General features: G+C 40.5%; 1 protein-coding gene and 1 pseudogene across 2 annotated transcripts in view; both read right to left on the minus strand.

Moving 5' to 3' along the window:
* The window catches only part of CEP162 (centrosomal protein 162), a 54,640-nt gene that overhangs the window by 36,647 nt on the left and 1,319 nt on the right, over window positions 1–16,674 (minus strand). Inside the window, exons 2-9 of the mRNA XM_080934715.1 lie at window positions 16,316–16,432; window positions 12,577–12,691; window positions 10,449–10,595; window positions 9,981–10,164; window positions 7,421–7,488; window positions 4,738–4,856; window positions 3,448–3,478; window positions 2,919–3,035 (exon numbers count right to left, since the gene is read on the minus strand). Of these exons, the coding sequence (XP_080790841.1) occupies window positions 2,919–3,035; window positions 3,448–3,478; window positions 4,738–4,856; window positions 7,421–7,488; window positions 9,981–10,164; window positions 10,449–10,595; window positions 12,577–12,691; window positions 16,316–16,372 (838 nt within the window). The 5' untranslated portion in view covers window positions 16,373–16,432. The remainder of the gene's footprint in view (window positions 1–2,918; window positions 3,036–3,447; window positions 3,479–4,737; window positions 4,857–7,420; window positions 7,489–9,980; window positions 10,165–10,448; window positions 10,596–12,576; window positions 12,692–16,315; window positions 16,433–16,674) is intronic.
* On the minus strand, window positions 8,089–8,838 carry LOC308434446 (small ribosomal subunit protein eS6-like; annotated as a pseudogene). Its single transcript has one exon. The product of its transcript is annotated as a small ribosomal subunit protein eS6-like (transcript).

A 16,674-nucleotide genomic window follows, 5' to 3' on the forward strand; every position in this document is an offset into this window, starting at 1 on the left:
TGCATGCTACATCTTGGATACAGAGGTCAAAGGAAAACTGTGTAGTCAGTTCATTTCCTCCACCCTTACAAGGATTTGGAGAACTAAGCTCAGGTCACCAGGCTTGCTCAGCAAGACTTTTTACCTACTGACTTTTTAGCCATCTTACTGAGCCATGATTGCTGACTCTTAAAGTATACTATGCTGTATCCACATCAGCTGACCATTACAACATCACCTTAGATAGGAGGAAACAGGCTTAAAGACATTAGGTGTTCAGAGTCACACTGCTCACAAGCAGCAAAGCTGTGAACACGAATACAAGGCTATGCCACAAATTCATAGTGTACTACCAGTAACTCGCTAACACTCACTGCTGATTCAGAAACATTTAAACAAGAATAGCAAATGTATTACCTTGAGCCATACATTTTTGGTTTCTGAGTTTTCTGTATAGCCCATAGTAGTGTTTTGGTTTTTTTTCCTATTGTTTTATACCATCAGTGTTTCAGAGAAAACCAGAAATCCCACAGCTGTTTGGGTGAAATCCTGCTTTAAGCCTGCTTTGAAACTTAAACTTGTAATAAAAGCTGCTCTGTACAGCCCAGTGTCACTTCCATAACACTGCAGCGTGACTGCTGCTCATTGTGACACTCCTCGGGTCATTTCCCACACATCCCTGCAGTACACCTGCATCAGAGCAGCCGCTGTTCTACAATCCTCTTTCAAAAAGCTCATGGCTATGTACCAGAAACTGAGGAGACATGGACTGTACTCATGTTGTGGCAACACTGCTGTATAAAGAGACAGTAAGAGCAAAGGACATGCTCCACCTTGGCACACATGTCATCGGGTAAAGCACTCGGTTGAGAGACAGATCAAAACTAGGTACTGATGAAAATGTCTATCCTTTGTTCATTTGTTTTGAGACAGGGTCTCACTACATATCCCTGGATGTCCTGGGCTCTGTAGGCCAGGCTGGCTGTGACCTCAGAGCTCTGCCTGCCTGTCTCTGGAGTACTAGGATTAAAGGCGGGCATCACCACTGCCTGGCAGGATACTACCTTCTAGGTGTCACTTACAGTTCTTTTCACTCTGTTTGCTTGGGATCTCAGCTTTTTAAAATTTAAAAAAAACATTATTTGTGTGTGTTTCTCTCTCTGTGTATTTGTGTGTGTGTGTGTGTGTGTGTATGTGTGTGTGTGTGTGTGTGTGTGTGTGTGTATGTATGTATGTACATGCCATGGTGCATGTGAGTGTGTGTGTGTGTATGTGTGTGTGTGTGTGTGTATGTACATGCCATGGTGCATGTGAGTGTGTGTGTGTGTATGTGTGTGTGTGTGTGTGTGTATGTACATGCCATGGTGCATGTGAGTGTGTGTGTATGTGTGTGTGTGTGTGTATGTACATGCCATGGTGCATGTGAGTGTGTGTGTGTGTGTGTGTGTGTGTGTGTGTGTGTGTATGTACATGCCATGGTGCATGTGAGTGTGTGGTGTGTGTGTGTGTGTATGTATGTACATGCCATGGTGCATGTGAGTGTGTGTGTGTGTGTGTGTGTGTGTGTATGTACATGCCATGGTGCATGTGAGTGTGTGTGTGTGTGTGTGTGTGTACATGCCATGGTGCATGTGAGTGTGTGTGTGTGTGTGTGTGTGTATGTACATGCCATGGTGCATGTGTGTGTGTGTGTGTGTGTGTGTGTGTATGTACATGCCATGGTGCATGTGAGGAGGTCAGAGGACAACCTGCCGAAGTCCTTTATTTCTTCTACCATATGGGTTCTGAACTGAACTCCGGTAGTCAGGCTTCGTAGCAAATGCCTTCACTGGCTGAGCGTCTCCCTGCCATCTCAAAGACTGGGTCCTTTTATATCCAAGTGGACCTTAAATTTCCCATCCTACTGTCTCAGCCATGCTCAGATTTTTTTTTTTTTTTGTTTACTTTTATTATATATTTGAAGATGAAACTATGTCAAGCAAATCTAGACAGCAATGATCCTTGGAAGATGTTGACCAAAAATAAAAGCTATGACAAAATAATGTAGTTTGAGTCTTCTTGAATTTTGATCTAGGAGATGATTGCATGGGATGTTCAGTGTTTAAAAATTCATTAAGCCAGGGACCAATCAGATGGCTTAGCAGGTGAAAGCTATGCTAGACAAGCCTTAGTATCTGAGCTTGGTTCTCAGAACCTGTGGCAGAAGAGAGCTGACTCCTGAAAGCTGTGTGTGCCATGTCATAGTGCCCCCAGAGATACAAATCATCTACATATGTACACAATTCAAATATTAAAAATAAATACATATACACTAAGGTATATGAGCTTTTCTGTAGGTATGGTGCACTGCAATACAAAACTAATTAGTTTAAACAAAATCTAAGATGCTTAGAGTTGGTTAGTGATTTCTATTGTTTTTTTTATCCAAGTATCTCAGTTTACCTGACAAATTAATAAGTTCTGGGACCCTGCTCCCATAACAAGACGGTTAAAAAGGTCCCAGTGAGAGAAATCAAGAATATATTATACTTTACATCAAAACAGAATATACTGATGGGCACAATCTTAATTTCATGGACAATTCAATTGGCAAGATAATTCTACTGCTATACTGTTTGAAAAGGCATTATCACAAAATTGTTACAATGTTTAAGGAAAATAGTTCAGACCTTAAGGGTGTGGCCTAGCCTTTTCCTAAGGAGGGAACTACGTAATGCACAGGAAGACCCACGCTCCATATCCCTGATACAGGGTGAGCATCGTGGGTGGGCACAACAGCTCGTTTACCCTCCCCACAGCTCTCCCCTGTAGTGACAGATCTTGCTATGAGACTGAATGTCTCTAATGTCCAGATGGTTATTTCAATTACTTTCCTAGAGATGAAACTGGTTACTCACAGAGAATTAGTTAATGAAGAGTCCAGGTTTCACGTACTTTACCTGTTTCCGCTAGCTCACCACCTGCCACTTCTGGGAGGGCCTCTGCTTTAGGGGTCGCTTTCTGTTGATTGTGAAGGTCAACGTCCTCCACAGAGTCAAAAGAGTCAAGCAGCACAACTGCAGGAACACAGAGGGAGACGTGAGGAGTGCAGAAAACCTCATGTGACGCCAAGAAAGCTAATCACATGCAATACTTAAAAACAAACAGGTACAGATGAAAAGTGCAAGTGTATAACCATGTGTGTGCTTCTACAAACATGACTTTCTGTACACAAAATAGACTAGCATCAACATGTACATAAGTGATTCCATATATCTATACATTTATATAGAAGGTTAAGGGCTCAAGAAAAACAAAAAAAGGAAACATTTCAAACATGACAGATGGGGTCAAGATAGGAATAGAGGACACATGAGAAAGACTATAGAATTTAATTCCTTAGAGAGATACTTAAAATAAAGACATTTTATTTAAAATTATTTAGATCAGATATTTAAATAGTCTAATTATTTGCCAATTAATATTTACCATTAGCCAGCATGCCAGCTTTTTCTTCCTCCTAAATTAAAACAAGAAATTACATGTTTTTAAAGTAAAATTACATAAAATGACCACAAAAATGAACAGAGTTCTGAGAAGCAGGAGCTATGTGATATCAGGTAGCATGTTTTCCTTCAGCAACACTTATCTGAGCCACAGTTTTGTAGGAACTTCTATGTGTCTCTTCTAAACCTGGGCCATTACCAAAATTATTTTAGGCCTTAAGAATATTTAACATACCTAGAGGCCACCAGCTCATCTACTTTGTTCAAAAAATTTGCTTTTCTTTCTTCAAAAAAATAATCAGAGAAACAAGGCTATTTCACATAGGAGCCTAAAATTATATCATTATCAATCAATCAAAATTAATTAGTGAGTATAAATCCAATTCCCCATTTCCTCTATAGTTTGAAAGACATAACTCCAGACAGGTATGCTACCAAATAACAAAACCCACCAAATCACTAAGGAGCACTGCCCTTGATTTCTTTCTTGGCTACAGAGTGCAGCATCTCCTACAGTTAGAACTTCAGTTTCTTACAGATTTTTACTCAGCTCCCTGGAAGGGCTCCCATTAGCATCCAGAGTACACTCTCTTGATAAATGGCTCTTGATAAATTGGAAACTGAGTGATACATATTCACTGGAGAAAATGTAATATATACATTAAAAATGAAAGCATTTATGTAAAGATCAAAAAGTGCTTCTATTTAGAGAATTTACGTTTCATATGTTTAAAACATTTTGTTCTAACAGTCACCCCCAAAGACTGTAAAGATCATGACCAAATAATAAACAGTAACAATCGCACTAACTACTCCTGTCTAGCTTAAGTGGTCTAGCTTACAGCGCACAGGCAGTATTTAATGGCAGCCCTAACACGCATTGGTAAGAACTGAGGCTAGCAGAACTAGCGAGCCGCAGCTGGATGTCAGCAGAGCAGCCTGACTCCTTATCTTAGCCACAGGTGTTCTAGACTCTAACAGTGCCCCTCATGGATCCTGAGGGGTATTTACAGCCTTTCATAAGAACAAGATTTACAATGTCAGTTTGTAGACCCACTGGTTCCATTTCTAAGGTTACCTTAAGGAGTCTATATAGCAAAGGTCATCTTATATGAATCAACTATCATGACTGTTTAATTTATACTGACACCTGAGACTTGCTAAGTTAACAATGAACAAGGCTGTGAAGAACTCTACCTCAAGTCTTCATATGGCGAGTCAGCTGAGCTGATGAAAGCAGACATAAAATGGCTGCAAGACAACTGGTATGTACCTGGTTGGGAGAGCTGTCTTTTCCTGACTCAGAGTTTTCTTTGGGATGGGTCTCTTCATCTTTAGTAATCAAAGGTTCATCAGTATCCTCAGCAACTTCAAAATCATCACTGTATGTTTCTGAAGATTATTGTTAGGAACAGAAGGATCACACTGTCAAAGTCAAATTTCAAGAAAGAATTTCGGCTTGTACAGAGGACAGCTCTAAGTACAATCCACTGAGGTCATAGCATGCAGTACCTCCCAGCATCTTTTTTCTTTTCTTTTTTTAATGAATGAGTTCAATTTAAAATGAAGACTATCTTAGGGTAATTTTCTTTTCTATACTGTGTCATATTCCTTACATAAGTACTGGCCCTCCTGGACTCCTGCTGTTCTCTAGTCCTGAACAATTCTTACAGTAAATCTAGATAATATTTCAGTGACTTTGCAGTAGAAGGAAAAGGTGTCTCTGAGTTAATTGATCTCATCTGTCTACTTATGAGGACACCATCTCTTCCATCAGTGTTTAAGTTATTTATTGTTTTTAAATCAAGAGACTGATTGAAATCAGTGGGCTGAAGGGAGGAACCCACTCAGCATGGGAAGAGTTATGGTGCGGGCGTACACAGTAGGATGTAAAAGTAGGATAACAGTGCTTACGAGCATGGCCTGGGAGGCCTACACTCAATGCTTTACCCTACTACTTTCGGCTTCAGTATGGTGGTCTATCAGAAAACCTCTGGCCTTAAGTTTCTCACCAACAGAGACGACAGTACTTACCTCAAGGAACACAGATCTGAGAGCTAAGCAGTATCTAAGAAGCACCTCATCTACAACATGCACAGTCTAAGGGCCAAATATGATGTGTAATAGTACTGATCGGCAGGATTGGACCTAGTTTTGATTAATCTGTATTAAAAGTTAATGAAGCCAGGCATACCTCCTTCTTCTTTCTCTAGGGTCTTGTGCATGCTAAGCAAGTACTCAGCCCTTTCCTTCTAAATGGGAAAATTGCTAATGTGCACTATTCTAAACTACACTTCAATATTTTCATTTAGTAACTAAGAAAGTTACAGAAAAATATTACCATATAACATTTTCATGGCAGAGACCTTCCTGGAATCTGTCATGAACAGAGCTAGTGTGAAGGAAGGAGGAAATGTCACTGCTCAGTACCCAATGTCATCAACCACGGCCACACTGAGCACGCTAGTCTGTCATCTTCTAACTATGGCAGAAGGATATTACACATTCAAAATATCCTCTTCTATTAACTTCAAAACAAGAATATGTTCTTAAAATTCAGATAAAGTCAATCATAGACAATTAAAAGTCTAAATAGATCATGTTGCAGGGCTGAGTGTCTACCAGTGTTAAAAGAAGAATAAAATCCAGGTAATTCATAAACCCCACGACATCCAACGAAAGAAAGCAAAGAATGGGACCCCCACATCCACAGCGAGCAGTCAAGAGACCCAGAATGGAACAAATCATATCATCTGTGGGAAGATTAACATTGCAGAGACTTAACAAAAATAAACATTATAAGGAGAGTGAAAAACTTAAAACCTCAAAGAACTTCCAGGGAAAAAGAAGGAAAGAATGCAGAGCAAGCAGACTGAAGAGGAGAGCAGAGGCCATAAAGGTTTAGTAGCCCAAATGTGGAGCCCTGAGAGCAGGTCTTTCAAAGGCTCTTGGTGGTCTGAGACAGAACTCCCTGCTCAGCACCTGAAGTGAGAAACACACGACTGGGAGACAAGAGTGACGGATCTGGACGAGGGATGACACAGCACAAAATGGTGGCGAACACAGTGAGGATGCTAACCATCTCTAAGCAGGATGAAGACCAGATAAGCAGCCTGGATGGCCAGAATTTGAAAGTTACGATACAGAAGAGAATAGCTTGCAAACACAAACAGGCAGTACAGTGTGCCTGAATATCCACAGGTTGTGTAGTTATGGATGCAAACAACTGCAGACTCAAAGTGTGTGGGAACAAACCACATCTGCACCTTCTCCTTAGTCATCGCTCTGTAAACGAAGCAGACGCTGTCCTGACAGGTAGAGCGTAAGCAAACAAGAAATGACAAAGTACACATGAGGATGCACATGGGTCAGATGCAGACACTAACCATTTAGTGAAGTGAACCTGAGCACGTAGCACTGCAGGGGACTAAAGCCAATGGCTCCAGATACCTAGGGATGGTGTACATGCAGAGTAACTATAAAACAAATTGAGTGACTTCATGAGAAATGTAGTCAGAAGAAAAACATTGGAAAAAAAAAAAAAAAACCAACTATCTAAAAAGCCTACATTGAAAAAGTGTCCCTTCCCTTCCTGTTATTTCTGTTTTTCAACAGGGTCTCACTACAGAGTCTAATCCAGTCTTTTACTCAATTTTCCTGCCTCAGCTTCTCAAGCCTTGGTGTGAGCCACCATACCTTGTATTAAACGTTCTTTAATGATGAAGGTAAGGAATATTTCAAACAGTAAAGTTGGAGACTTTGTTCTCAACAGCAGCATGGAGTGGATGACTTAAAGAGGGCTCCTCGTGCTGAAGAGAATGTGTACAAAGTACAATCCATGCCCCAGCGTAAAGACCTGACAGTGAGCTGTGAGCCAAGACACGTCACGCTTTACATTTCAGTACCGTTCTCATGCGTGTTCACTACTAGTCATATCATTTTTTCAGTGCAGTTACCTGGTAGTTCCTTGTGTTCTGATTCATTCTCACATTCATCTTCCGCTGCTTCGGCATTACCTTGATATCTGGAATAACATTTAACATGTACTATTATAGGTTAGTATATTTTCATACAATATATGTTGTATTGTTTTAAATTTTAATTTTAATAATTTTCTAGAAATTCAAAATTCTAAATTATGTCTTCTCAAGTTCTACCAAATTCTTTACCAAAGTTTAAAAATTGGGTGATAGAAGAAAAACATTTTGAAAACAAAAAAATTCTTAAAGCTTAAAATTAAATTATAGCAGCATTAATAGTCAAAAGAAAATGCCATTTTTCTTAAGTACAAACCACAAAATTTTATATCTGTGCATATGAATACAGATATGCACCGTCCCATGAATCCAGTAACTCTTCTTCACAGAGATTAGGAATTATAAAATATGAGAATTAAGTAAAGTTTACAGGAAGGCCAAACAACAAAACTCCATAAAATGAGATCAGTATTTATATGCCAGTAAACAATTTAACTTTTAACAGGAGCTGAATCGGGGCTTCAGTGGTTTGGATGATAATGGCCCCATAGGATCATATATACATACATACATACATACATACATACATACATACATACATATATATTTAGAGATTCAAGGTCTATTTATTTGTTCCTCTTAAAGACTTATTTTTGACTGGACTCAGATTTAGAAGTAGAAGCTCTCAGCGAGGACAGCCTACGTCTCTTGGCGATCTGTTCTTGGCGCTTTTCTTTGGCTTCCTTCATTCTCTTAGCCAAAAGTTTAGCGTATTCTGCAGCCTCCTCCTTGTTTTTCTTAGTGTGTTGCTTCTTCAGAGCGATGCGTCCACGTTTGTGTTGCAGGACACGTGGAGAAACAAGACGCTGAATCTTGGGTCCTTTGGTCCTGGGCTTCTTACCTTCTTTGTTTAAGGGCTTCCTGACAACGTATTGACAGACATCATCTTCTTCGGAAAGATTAAAAAGTTTTCGGATTCTACTAACTCTTTTAGGTCCCAGCTAACGAGGCACAGTAGTATCTGTCAGTTCTGGAATATCCTTCTCTCCTTTTTTTACAGTAACCAAGTTGAGAACACTCAGATTGGCATCTACAATGCATCCACGAACGGACTTGTATTTCTTTTCTCCAGTTCTCCTTGGTCTATAGCAGGAATGCCCCTTACTCAACAGCAAGCACTCTCTGCCATGGGTCAAAACGCCTTGCTTCATGGGAAAACCTTGTTTGTCATTCCCACCGCTGATGCGGACCACATAACCCTTCCTCTCTTCACCAAGAGCGTGAGCAGCTACCTCTGTGGCCATGCGCTTCTCACAGAACTTATGAAGCTTGCGTTCGTCACCCACGTCAATGAGCTTCTAACAGCCAGTGGCAGAGAAGGAGATGTTGAGCTTCATCTTGACACAGCCGACTGCCTAGGAGGCGTCTCGAAAAAGAGCAGGATCATATATTTTAATACTTGCTCCTTAGCTGGTGGAACTGTTTGGGAAGGATTAGGTGTGGCCTGGTTGGAGAAGGTGTGTGACAGGGAGGCTCAGTCTTTAGGGTTTCAAAAGCCCAGCATTACCAGTTAGTTCTCCGTGCCTGGTGCTGTGGATCTAGATGTGAGTTCTCAGCAGTTCCTGCTGCATTTTCCTGGTACTACTTTATGTGCTGTGTCAGAAACCACGAATCTTTAGAGTTGGCTATAGTTACCCATGCACTGTGATTCTCCCAACTCTTCCAATTCTTAGAAACCTTTGTGTTCTTAGAAACCCTAAACAAACTGATTTCATTTATAAGAAGAAACACAACCATATGGATAGTTAAGCTAAGGAAGTTAAAGGCCTTAAAAAGATTCAAGAATGCAATGATTAACTATGTAAAAGAGTGGCCAGTTCAATCAACTAGGATTTTCACATAAATGAGGTTCCCGATAATCCACAGTTCCCACACACAAAGGTAAGACACATCCAAACCTGTCTTTGCTTCTTTGTATTTATAATACAAATAATATCCTGGATTTTTATTTTCCTCTGTTCAGAGAAAACCATTTTTTTTTCCTAGCAAAGACTTGGCAGTGCACTACTATTAGTTTTGATAGTATCTTAGGTATGAAATTTCAGGTATCTAAAGGCAGAATGGAGATTCAATTACACTTTAACATACTCTGTCCATACACAAGAAAAATCATGACTATAACAAACACAGAATATAGTTAAAAAGATAAAATTTGAGGTGGGGAACTGGCTGTTCATAAAGGGCTTGCTAGATAAACAAGATGACTTGAGTTCATGTCCCTGGAAAGCACATTAAAGCAGTGCACAGTGCTATGTGCCTGTGATCCCAGAGGTGACAAATTGGACACAGATGGGTCCCTAAAGCTTGCTGGTCAGCCATTTTGGCTGAACTAGCAATCTCCAGGAAAAACAAGAATAAGAAAAACAAAAAGGAAAATAGAAAAAGATAAGATTTAATTTTTCTGTTATATGTTTATCTACTAGTATTCATGCATATATAGAAAAATCACAAAATTAGCTAATGTTTATATTGTATTTACCTATGTGAAGCTTTGAATTGTGCAGAATCGTCGGAATCCAGCTCTTGATTTAATTTTGAGTAATCAATAGATGACGTCAAGCCTTTCTCAAGTCTGGCAAAGAACTGCTCTTTCTCCTCTTGCTCTTCTAACGTGTCCAAGCCCAAACCAAGAGTGCTATGATGGAGCTCAGAAACAACCAATTCTATAGAGAAACGAATGATAAACGACTTTGTTAATATGCACATCTCTGATAAAATTCAGTAGTGCTTTTGTGGACACTGTACAGGAACTTCCCACCCACGAGGCAGAGCTATAGACGGCTGTAAGTTTGAGTTTGTCTCTAAGTTATGATTCTGATCTCTGGGGAGATCCTAAGATCTGTCTGTATGACCACGGTGATATAAGCTGAAAGACAGCTGAGCCACTGATACAATGTCTCTGAAGTTCAGTAAGCAGTAACTTCCCGACTCTTATCCCACGTCTCACCATTAGCTTCTAAGCTGTCAACACTTAAGATGGAGGTTCCGCTGCTCTTAAGAAACTGAACTTTTTCAGCAGACTCCTCTTCTGTATCCATAACAGGCTGATATATCTTCTTTGTCTTCAAATAGCTCACATTTGTTCCAAGCAGTCCTGGGAACAAGACTTTATGAGTTGGTATTCATATTTAGTTAAGGAGTTATATATCCAGGGAGCTGTTTGGTTCATAATGCCAACACAAGAATACTGTCTTAATTAATTAATTTGGTGCATAATGGTTACAAAACAAATTTGTCATACTACACAAAAAATAACTAGACCTAGAATTCACAAAAACTGTAATTGTTTAATTACTGTACCCTTAATTAAAAAAAAAATTAAAAAATTTGCATAAGATTCCTTTGCAGTTTTGCTGCCTGAAACAGATGGTGGAGAATATGAGCCAGAATGTAGGGGTCAAGGTGCGGGTGTAGGACAAACATGAGGTCTAGACACGATCCTTGTTGGTTTAAGAATCATTTCAAGAAAACACCAGAGCATGTATGAAGTAATCATTTTTCAAACACTGAGGAAGTCTCACACCTGGGTATGTGCAATACTGTTGGGGGAGGGGGTGATATCACCGGCTCTAACAACATATTTGAATGTTTCCCTTTCTCTGAAACTGAAATATAATGGACATGTTAAAAATGTAAAAGAAAAATCAAGTGTTTCATGAGTGGTTCCTGTTAGAGTTAGCTTCAGCTGTCTACTTTATACAAATCTTACCCCTGGCACATCAAGTCACTGCAGGACAAGGTGCATCCTTTCCCACTGAGGCCAGACAAGGCAGCCCAGTTAGGGGAACAGGATCCTCACACAGGCATAATCTCTTTATTGAACACTAATGGGAAAAAAAAAAAACTATTTTAGAAAAAAATTCTTTACAGGCATATTCAGCATTGTTGCATGGTGTGGGGGCTCATAAAAAATCACCCTGATGTTTTCACTGAGAAATTCCTTTAATGTGCTGCAATGTTAAAAACAAACAAGAAAGCAAATAACAGCAACACCAATACAGCAGCCATGAGACCTGTGGGACCTATGCTGCCGTGAGAAGGGAAGCCTTCCCACCCACACAGGGCTCCCAAGTCCAGGATGGGGAAGGGGCCCTTTGGTGTGCTAAGCTCAAAGGAGAGAACACTAATGTCAACAGGGACCTAGAAGGGTTACGGCAGGACCGTGTGAAGCTGTGAGGCTGAGCCTTACTGCACAGGAAGAGGAGTCAGCAGGGAAGCGCCGGCTAAGAAGTCAGGCCAGAAGCCGGGATCCAAAGGTGTGTAGAAGGCAGAATAACTGAGTGTGGCTGGATCACGTGAGACAGAGAGAGCTACCATCGGATCATGTAGAACCTCAACTACCAGTTTAAGGAATTCAGGTCCAATCTTGTCGGGGAGGGATCAAAGAAAATCAAACAAATGAACAAACAAACAATCATAAAGAGCCATAGGTAAAAATCTTCCTGTGAACAGGAGAAACAGAAAAGCAGAGACGCTATTTCTCACCATGGCTGTGCTTACCCCTGACCCACAAATACTGCAAACACATCAGTAGTTATTTTTCTCTATGACTGTGGCAGCATCAAGCACTTGCTTCAGGCCATAGACATATGATGCACACCTATTATATATGTAAGCAACACTTAAAGTCACGTTGCATGTGACTGACTGGGGACATCCTGGGAAAGTATAAAGACATATCAGAGAAGATGAATGCATTTGTTACAGATGAGGAAGTAAATTGCTTTTCATGACTTATTAGCAAACTGAGATTCCACATTATACTTATTTGTTAGTTGGTTACATGAATATAGTGGCAGGTTATTCGTTAAACTACCATAAATATACTTGATTTATCTCCTTCTGAATGCATATAAATGATCTTAATGCAAACTAATGCAAAAAGGCATTCTTAGTTACATAATGTAGAGCAAAGTTGAATAATATGAGAATCAAGTCAAGCCTCGGAAATCCATACCATCAGCATAATTTCCTTTACAGGGTAATGGTGCAATGATACAGTGCAGAATTAAGTCTTGACTGACCTCTTGTGGTCAAATGATTTAAAACAACAACAAAACATTAGCAGGCTTTACCATCATCTTCAAAATCATCTCCAGCTATCCACCAAGGCACTGGGTCTTTCTTCTTCATTTCTTTGTTAGGTTTTCCAGGTGATTTACTTGAATTTTCAAAAGAATCATCTGAAAGCTGAATTAAATACAGGTTACTAAATGTTAAAATCCACTTCAAATTACGAAACCCCAGACATTACTACCATGTTTGTTTTCTTTTAGTTCTCACAGTTCAGTTATCATATGAGCAAAGGCCTAAGAAATAACGTATAATCCCACCTTCAGACACTGGTGGCCAAACTTAAAAATCAAGTATATGTCTTTGTATGCTGACTAATATGCAGAATTAAACAAGATACTATGGTGGTTTGCGTGAAAATGGCCCCCATAGGATAATTGGGAGTGGCACTCTTAGGAGGTATGGCCTTGTTGGAAGTGTGTCACTGAGGGTGGCATTGAAGGTTTCAAATGTCAAGCCAGGTCCCAGTCCATCCTCTTCCTGCTGTCCCAGATCCAGATGTAGAGCTCACAGCTACCTCTCTAGCACCATGTCTGTGTGTGTGCTGCCATGTTTTCCACCATGAGGATGATGTACTAACTCTATGAACCTGGAGGCCCGCCCCAATTAAATAATTTCCTTTATTAAGAGTTGCCGTGGTCATGGTTTCTCTTCACAGCAATGGAAACACTAGCTAAAACAAATACAACAACAAAATAAGAAAATATGATCAATATACCTGCTTAGAAAGAAATAGAGGATAAAATCCTACATTCTGGACATTTTCTAGGGCCTAAAAACAAGAGGCAACTGAGCAAACTTGTTACAACTTGTTCTGGGGTCTCAGTGGGTAAAGATGTAGTAACCACAGAAGTAAACATTTTGTGCCAGACATTGATAAACATGTATGTATTTGTCCCTTTCTGTTCCTTACGTAGTATTTTACTATAATTCTGAGTCCCTTTTCCTAACCTCAAGAACACTCTCCCTTTTAGCCAATAAGGTAGCCTTCCTCTCAGAGACAGCAGAGAACTAAAGGACACCCTCATCCTCAGCCCAGCACCCAGCTTGGAGTCTGGGAGACTGCCTCCCAACTCAGAAAACACCATTTCTTCTTCTGCTCTTTAGATAGCCCACAGAGGAGTCACCTTCCCTCTACTGGCTCCTTAGCTATGAAGTTTCACTGTCTCCATTCTCTGACTTTGCCTCCCCCTTCCCACTCCTCTCCCAGTTTCCCACTCAGCACTATATACCTCTAGTGTCCACTTTCTAAGTGCCCATCACAAAGAAAAACTGGCCAGTCATCCACTGACTACATCATGGGGACTGACAGCCCATGGAATGCTCTGCCTATGATTGAGCAGTGTCCTTCCAGGTTCCTCTTCAGCTCTGTGGCCTTGTACATAGCTAGTTAACAGTTAGGGGCTCCTGAGCCCACTTCTCCAACACAAGATTTCTTGTTGACTGCTGTTACAGGATATTTGAACCTGTTTTAAGTTAAGGTGTGTCTCAGCCCTTTGTACACATCTTTAGCTCCTCAGGCTGGTATACAGACACACTCTTAGTACCCATCTTTAATCCCAAATAATAAAGGCAAACTTAGCTTGTAGAAGGAAGCACCCACGTTTGAAAGTGATGTCTAATTGATAGCAGAAAAAGTGACAAATCAGAGAAAGATCTGAGAGAAGAGAATGTGCCCAGCTTTCATGAGAAGAGAGGGGAAAGGGGAGGTAGTTGTGGGAAAGAGACAGTACAGAAGACAAGAGTACAGTACAGGATAGAGTCCGTGGACAGCAGGACAGTGGGGCTGGGGGGAGGGAGGAGGCAGTTTTACTGAGAGTTTTACAGAGATAGGCTAAAGAAAGAATAAGCTACACAAAGGTGAATTCAGAACAAGGAGCCAGAAGATTAGAAAGGATTGCTAGAGTTAGGCCAAGCAGAGCAATTCAGAGAAAAGGTCAGATTGAATAAATCAGCTGGGAGAGGATTCTGATCCAGAACAGCTGAGTTGAACAAGCCAGCCACAGCTCAGAAAGGACAGGGAAGGGTGAGTATATTCAGCAGTAAGTGGCAGAGGCTGAAAACATTCTAGGCCTATCTATATTACATTGTGTAGAGGCTAGAAGCTTCCAGGACTAGGCCTGGGTTAGCAGATGGAGGCAGTGAGCCTCAGAGATGACAATTACATGAGGCAAATAAAAGTTACTCTTACTGTGTTCACCATCCTTTCCATTCTCCCTCTATACCCCCTTACCCACTCCCTGGGGAGAAATCATGCTTGGCACATGCCTTCTCAGTGTTAGGATCTGCACCTGGTTTATCTCATTCTTTAAACAACCTCGAAGAGATCAATTATGAGAACCTGAAACCCAGGGGGAAAATGCCTGTCTCAGTTGCAAGTGTTAAAGAGTGATAGCACGTGTGATCCAGATCAACTGAGGACACCAAGGACAGCCTTCCTCCAACTGCTACATGCAGCCGTCCAACTAGGATGACACCAGGGCAGTCATCTGAACTTCTGAGTTATTATCAGTCTGAATGTCTGGTATCTCTATCACTTCCCAGTTGGTCTTTAGACACACTACCACATCGAAACATTCCACTTCTTTCCTTCCGAACCCCAGTTTCTTTGTCTACATACAGGGATAGAACCATTGACCATTCAGAGCTATAGTAAAGATCAGAAAGACAAGGGATGAGTATCCTCCCTTCCAATACACTGCAGGTCTTCTGACTTTCAAGATCTTCTTTACTGCTTTGAAGGTTATTGCCATCAAACAATCAAAAACCTGGGCCTCCAAGAGTAAAGGTAGTGAACATCAGTGCCTTCATAAAGGAATATATGGCTGCTGGGAACAACAGAGCTTACAATCCGGCAACTTCATGGCTAGCAAGTATTCAGAAGAGATTAATGTATATCCACACTCACACTTGCATGATTATTCAGAGCAGCATGATTCATGAGTGTCCAAAATAGAAGGATCCCAAATGCTGTCAACTGAAAACTTAATAAGCAAGGTGCATTGTTTCTATAAAATGGCAAACGATTCACTAAAGGCATGCTGTCACATACATAAACCCTGAAACACCATGCTAAGTAAAAAACAAAGCCAGACTTCAAAGACCACACATCCTCTATGGTTCCATTTTTATAAATATATGTAACAGCCAAACTTGGAAACAAAGCAGTAAGTGATCGTCTAAGGCTGGGGAAGGACAAGGAGCCAAGAGAAACAGTTAAAGGATAAGGGGTTTCGTTTTAGGAATAATACATGTATTCTGCAACTATGGTGAAGGTTATGAATTCTAAAACAGTTGCCGTGCATACTTTAAGTGGGTGAATTGAATGGGTTATGAGTAACTGAAGAAAGTTAACTTAAAAAAAAACTGGGTTGAACCACTCTCCTATAACTAGAAATTGAGCAAAATGGTTGTTTAACACAGTTCTCTCCCTCTCCTCTCTCTCTCTCTCTCTCTGTGTGTGTGTGTGTTTGCGAATGAGCACATGCACACATGCACCGTGGAGTGAATGCTGCGTCACTGGGAACTGCTGGGTAGACTGGGTGAGAAGATGGCATTGAGCTGACAGGTGGCAGTATTTGACATGAGAAAGTACTGAGGACTGCTGGGTAATTCTGTAGGTGGGAGTAGGAGGCATGTGCCGATGGGGCAGATTATGTTTTCAGATGAAAGCACTCAAGGAAATGGCCCTTACAAGTCAAATTTACAATAAATGTTACAATAAACAAGGCCTGAGCTTACCTCCTTCATAAACCGTTCAAATTCTTCATCTAGGTCTTCTTTGGAATAGTGAGCCATGGTTAGTAATTCTGACGTCACAAGAAAAGCATCCTAAACTTACTTACAGCATTGGAAACACTAAATGACAGAAACAAAAGAAAAAATACACAACTCTTGAGAAAAAAGTGCCATTAAAACAACAATGCTTTAAACTTCAACTTATCAAGACAGTCTTTCACATGGACACATGTATGTGATATGACTTGACAGTCTTACACATGGACACATGTATGTGATGTGACTTGACAGACAGTCTTACACATGGACACATGTGTGTGACATAACTTGACAGTCTTACACATGGACACATGTGTGTGATA

This window comes from Micromys minutus (assembly GCF_963924665.1).
Source record: "Micromys minutus genome assembly, chromosome: 21".
Taxonomy (NCBI): domain Eukaryota; kingdom Metazoa; phylum Chordata; class Mammalia; order Rodentia; family Muridae; genus Micromys; species Micromys minutus.